Below are 6,521 nucleotides of genomic sequence, written 5' to 3' on the forward strand. Positions count from 1 at the left end.
TCTAATTACGTACCTACGTTTAAAAAATTCACTGTCTCCTCACAACACACACATGCAAATCTCTTAAGAAAAAAAAAGTTTCAGCCTTGAATTGGGTGCATGTGGGGTAACTTCCTAAAACAAACAAGCATATTGCCCAACTCAGATGGGAAATTCCAACTCTAACTCACAGCTTGGAAAGAAGGGGTTATGTATATATCTGTACCAATATACATTAAGGTTTACAAGCTTGCTTAATCCAGAACCCACTTCAAGAAAAGTCTCTTTAGAGATCAGCTCCTAGTTACTACAAGCAATTAAATAATTGCTTAAAAATAAACAAGTATTTTGTAAATAATGCACATCTAAGGCCACAAAGGAACACCACTGAACTGACATCTCCAAATCCAGAGCTATTCAGGTGTCATCACCTACCTCTGTATACCAAAGCTCCTGACATAGGTAGGTTCATTAAAAACTACCCCAAAACTCCCAAAGAACTCTCAAACCACCAAGTCAGCAAAATCAATCTGACTCTCAAGCTACATCTTTAATTGGCTGCCTTCCCAAAACCACACCTGCCATAGGTATTTATACCTTACATAAAAATTTCCTCAGAATACAGACCAGAGAGCTCAGCACGACCTGGTGACTTTTTTGTCCTGCAAAACTTGGAGAGGACAGTAGAGTCATTGGGTATAACCTGTTTTTCTCATGACTTGTTACTTCAGTTGGATAAAGCTTTTGATTCTTAAAAGTTCAAGAATGCAAATACTCATTTATGAGAGCTCAACTCTGGACTTCTGCATTTGGCTTGGAGTTCCCCATCTCTAATGAATCTTCAGAAAACAGCATTAGTACTGTATTCTGGAAAAGCATCCTGCTTTATACCCCATGCAGCCCTAGGAAACTTCTTCAGGTGGTTTAAGGACACAGGATACAACAGCAGAATAAAAAATTAACTTGTTATTTAGATAGGGTTTACTCGTGTGTTTTTAAAGGTTTACATGCTCTCATCAAGGAAGGAAATTCCACTGCCATACTGGTCAGCTTATAAATAACTCATTGATACTGAGCTTTACAGGCAGAAAAAGATCTCAGTGTTGAAATGGAGATGCTGAATTCCAGATTTCAGGCAGGAAAAGCATCATATATCAACATTGGCTGTAAGAAGTCTATGGCAAGGAATGTATATTTTAGCATTACTAGAAAATACAGTAAAAATACCCAATAGAAACAGTCAGACTAGCACACTTATTTTCACTAGACTTAAATTCCACCTCTCCTTTCTTCTGTTAAGATTTTTCCCCCTGCATTTTCAGAGATTCAGATTTCAGACACTATGAGAATAAACCCTTCATTTTTGCAGTGTATCTACTAGTACCATCCGTATTCCTGAGTAGTTATAAACATGAACAAAATTTTGACTACACAGCCAATATTGCCAAATTTTTTTATTTCAGCTCATTTGACATCATAATTCCCTGTTTAGGGAACTCGGCTGATAGAGTATATATAAAGTATATAGGAAGCAGACACCTTCAAGGTGGCTGCAAGACTTCTAATCTTTAAGGCTAAAAATGCAGCTTCCTAATACAACATTGCATGAATCTTGTAAATGGTAAAGAAAACATAACCATAGAATCATAGAATAGAATCACAGAATCAGTTGGGTTGGAAGAGACCTCCAAGATCATCAAGTCCAACCCCTAATCCAACCCCACTTTGATTACCAGATCATGGCACTCAGTGCCACGTCCAGTGTCACCTTAAAAACCTCCAGGGTCGGAAAATCCACTACCTTCCTGGACAGGCCATTCCAATGCCTGACCACTCTCTCTGTAAAGAGCTTCTTCCCGATATCCAACCTAAACCTCCCCTGGCAGAGCTTAAGCCTCTTGTCCTACTGTTGGTTGCCTGAGAGAAGAGACCAAACCCCACCTGGCTACAACATCCTTTCAGGTGCTGTAGAGAGTGATGAGGTTACCCCTGAGTCTTCTTTTCTCCAGACTAAACAACCCCAGCTCCCTCAGCCTCTCTCCATAGGACTTGTGCTCCAGTCCCTTCACCAGCCTTGTTGCTCTTCTCTGGACCCGTTCCAGCCTCTCAATATCTTTCCTGAACTGAGGGGCCCAGAACTGAACACAACACTCAAGGTGTGGCCTCACCAACACAGAGTCCAGGGGAAGGAGCACTTCCCTGGTCCTGCTGGCCACGCTATTTTTGGTCCAGGCCAGGATCCCATTGGCTTTCTTGGTCACCTGGACACACTAGTGGCTCATGTTCAGCCTCCTGTCCATCCAAACCCCCAGGTCCCTTTCTGCCTGGCTGCTCTCCAGCCACTCTGTCCCCAGCCTGTAGCACTGCATGGGGTGGTTGTGTCCAAAGTGCAGGACCCAGCATTTGGCCTTGTTAAACCTCATCCCATTGGAATCAGCTTCTATTCCTTTCTCTAAGGAAATACTTTCCCGTCCTTAGTACTCTCAGAGTGCTGGAGAGCCAAGCACATGTAACTGTAAGAGATCCCCCTAAAGCCAAGTGCAAACACAGATGCAGTACAAAGTGCTGTCAGGTACGTTGCACAGTGAGTAACAACAGTTCCCTCCCTCTGACCAGGCTTGAGAAACACTAAGAACACAAAATGTTTTTCGTATTTGCCAACACAGCAAACAAATCACAAACAAGGAAACAGTCAACCACCTAAGGCTATTTTTTTAAACTCAAACATTTCTATTCCCATGCAGCTTCTCCTCTGTGCCAATCCCTAAAGTTTGTATAGTCACACAGGGAACCAACCATGGGAATGCAATCAGCTGAGAAGATACTAACAAGGAGTGGGGAAAAATGTGTTCTCAACCAGATTTCAGACCAGCTTATCCAAGATATTCATGCAGCAGTGCTGGCACAAGTTGGAGGGAGACAAGCTCCAAAGGAGCAGCCTGATCAAGACCTAACAGCTGCAGAAAGCTGGAACAGTTTCTCATGGCAGCAGCTTAAACAGCTCCAGTAAGGCTGGCTAGCACCTGTGAAACAGCACAGCACTGCAACAATCAATGCAAGTTTGGGACAGACAAAATAACAAAGTTAAAGCACAAAGTGTTTCAGAAGGAGAGTAACATTTTTTTACTCGATGTAGACTTTAATGAACTCCTATTTTTTTTTTCCTTTCAGAAGTAACTTTTGCCCATAGTACATGGCACAGCATGCTTTGCCTACAAATTTCAAAAGGCTACTCCTAGAAGCAAGGAGAAAACCAGAAATCTCTACCCACATTATGCTTTGAGAATGCTTGTAAGTACTAAAATATGTGGTTTACATACTTGAAACAATCAGTGAACTCCAAAAGTCTGTGGCTACATTCATGTCCCCAGATTCACGAACTCCCTTCCCTAGTGACAAATGATACCAACCTTGCTATCCCATCAGCCTGATGCTCCTGTGCTCATTAACAAGGGGGAATATTTTTAGCATGCTGCTATTCCAGGGAAGAATTATGTCAGAGAAGAGAGCAAGGAGCTCCCACTGTACACATGACTTAAAAACACTGAGTGCATAGATGGCAGAGAAACTTTCCATTCATTTAATCCAATGATTAAAAAACTGACCTACACTGATAAAATCTATATCAGCAGTTTACTCTTGAATTCATGATGTACAGTATTTATCATTTTGTTCCACATGATTTTAAACATTTAAACATTTTGAGTCCGATAACTCTCCAAAAAGAGTTCCACAACTGAAATATCAAAAGCCACGTCTCATCCTTGTTCTATAACTTTTTCAACATGAGATTTTCTCCCAGCCCCAGAAGTGCAAAGCATTCAAAATGAACTTTTGGTTATACTCTAAAGGGAATCAGTTCTGCATAAATCCTAAATAAAGAGGGACAGGCACTAAATTAGAAACACAGCAAAGAATCAAATCTGCAGCTCAGTGGTTTTTGCACCCTTCTTCTGTGGTCCTTTATTGACTCCTGAATGAAAGCAGTAAAAGAAGGTAAAGACACCTCATTAGCTACGCCCCCTTGCAAAATTTTAGGAGCTCCAAGCACACTAAAGTTTGTGTTATTATATAAAATTATATTATTTGTCCATGTTACCAAAACATAAAAGAATCAATGAAAGCAATTTCCATGCAAAATTGTTTTACTAGATGATTCTAAATATACTGCTGTCCTGATGGGGACTTTCACACACAGATATTATGGGCTATGAATCACTTCAGTTACGTAAGTCACAAACGCTACTTGGTAGCTCTTAAAACATTTTGTGTTACAAAGGTGCCACTCATGTAACATTTCCATACTGGTGCAGCCAGACCACGCCCTTGAGATGCCAGATGCAAGGACACAAAGTAGGCTTTTAACAGAGAGGCTCCAAAGGACTGACACCAAAGTCTTAGTACTATTTAGTGGGAAGCGCAAAAGCCTTTCTCATCTATACACACACACCCATGACTATCAAAAGTAATGTTTTCAAACAGGACAAGCCCTCTGGTAATTTCAGGTCATCATCTCCAATTAAACAACTTTTTTGTTTTTCAAGAAGCTTCTCTTGCATACACTTTCACAGGAAAACAGGTTTACTTCTGTATATTTCCTAAGGAAAAATACTTGCGTAAAGTACATGCTGTTTTCCTCTTTAATCCCTTCTCAAAATGCCCTGCACACATAAATCACCTCTTTTACATGATCCTTAAAGACGTGTGATGAGTTCTTTACAATACTGCTAGGAGGAAACATTTCTAGAAACTTAACCCACACCCTCAGCGGTACACTGAAGAAAACATCTTCTGCAAGTCACTCCTCTCTTCTCCACTGGAACCTGCAGACCTCCACACAAATTTTTCTTTTGAGAAAGAGAAAATATAAATTCTTCCTCCTGTAAATGATTAGAGGTATTTTGCACTACTTTTCCCATAAAGAAACTACTTTGCAGTGTCATTCAACTGTTACACAATACTACATGCTAACACTGCTTGTTCTTATATAAAATAATCTTCTTTTAACACAATCTGTAGAAGTAACAGAGATGAAAATACAGCAAGTGCCTCCGTGAAGTTACTCCACAGGCTAAGGAATAAGGCTTTCTAGTTTCAAGTCTTCAGCAAAAACATTGGTATGGTTCTGCAATGAGTTTATTGCATTGTCGTGAAAAGCAAGAAAAATAGAAAACCACAGTAAAGGCTCTAAGTGACAGCTGAAAGCACCCTAAATAACTGGGGTAAAGGGGTGGGTGGGAAGGGAAAACAGTTCCACAGTCTTTCTCTGTTAGCCAAGATTTTACAACTAAAAATAGCACAAAGCTACCCTCTACCCCAGAGTTATCATAAGCTCCCGTTTAAAAGAGGAAGAGGGCAGAAGGAAACTGGAATCACAGAATGAAAAGATCAATTAGACTGGAAAAGACCTTCGAGATCATCGAATCCAAACTGTGCCCGAACACCACCATGTCAACCAGATGGTGGCACGAAGTGCCACATCCAGTCTTTCCTCAAACACCTTCAAGGACGGTGACTCCACCATCCTGAAGCATCACAGAAACCTGCCCAGCAGCAGAAAATTAGTTTAAATACAATAAATAAATAAGCCCACGGTGTCCTGACAACACGCCGATGGTTTACCCCAAGGAACGGCCTCTCGGATGCTAGGAGGCACATAAACCAGCACCCAGCTTTTACAGCCCCCAGCCGGCACCCGCGGGCCGCCCCCGGCCGCTCCCACCGCCCACCCGGGACCGGAGGGGCAGCACCCCCTCCCTACCCTCCCCTCCGCACGGCGCTCCCCGAGCCCGGCCGGGGGTCCCCGGGGGAGCCGACACCCAACGCCCTTCTCGCCCCGGCAGGCGAGCCCATCCTGTCCCGGCGCTCGGTGCCCCTGCGCCGCCGGCCCGTGCCGTCCCCGAGCTGCGCTCACCGCCGGCCGTGCCCAGCGGCGGCCGCCGCACCGTCCCAGCGCAGCCGCCATGTCCGCGCGGCCGCCGCTGCCGGGCCGCCCCTTCCCCCGCGCCGGCGCCACCGGGACCGCGCCAAGCCCAGCCAATCAGGGGGCGGGGAGGGGCGCCCGCCGCGCGTGCCCTGCGGCGGGGCCGCGACTGCGCGCGCCCGCGGGAACCCGGGGATGCCCCGGGACGCCAACGACCCGGTTGGTCCTGGGTTCTGTTCAGTGATGCTCGAATAAGCACATCATGGAATCATAGAACAGCCTGAGTTGGAAGGGACCCACTGGGATCATCCAAGTCTAACTCCTGGTCCTTCACGAAACATTTTTAAGATGAGACTGGATGTGGCACTTCGTGCCATGTTCTAATAATCAAAGTGGGGTTGGATCAAGGGTTGGACTTGATGATCTCAGAGGTCTCTTCCAACCCAGCTGATTCTATTATTCTATTCTATGATTCTATCCCCAAGAGTCACACCATGCACTTGACAACATTGTCCGCACTTTCCTTGAACTCCCTCAGGCTTGGTGACCACTCCCCTGGGGACCCTGTTCCAGTACTCAACCACCCTCTGGGTGAAAAACCTTTTCCTAATATCCGGCC

At 44.3% G+C, this 6,521-nt stretch overlaps 1 protein-coding gene across 1 annotated transcript in view; it reads right to left on the reverse strand.

The window, feature by feature from the left end:
• Window positions 1–5,989, reverse strand: part of PCCA (propionyl-CoA carboxylase subunit alpha) — a 278,669-nt gene extending 272,680 nt beyond the window's left edge. The window contains exon 1 of the mRNA XM_071548902.1: window positions 5,894–5,989. Within this exon, the coding sequence (XP_071405003.1) occupies window positions 5,894–5,944 (51 nt within the window). The 5' untranslated portion in view covers window positions 5,945–5,989. The remainder of the gene's footprint in view (window positions 1–5,893) is intronic.
• Between the last annotated feature and the right edge of the window lie 532 nt (window positions 5,990–6,521).

This window comes from Pithys albifrons, chromosome 1, assembly GCF_047495875.1.
Source record: "Pithys albifrons albifrons isolate INPA30051 chromosome 1, PitAlb_v1, whole genome shotgun sequence".
NCBI lineage: Eukaryota > Metazoa > Chordata > Aves > Passeriformes > Thamnophilidae > Pithys > Pithys albifrons.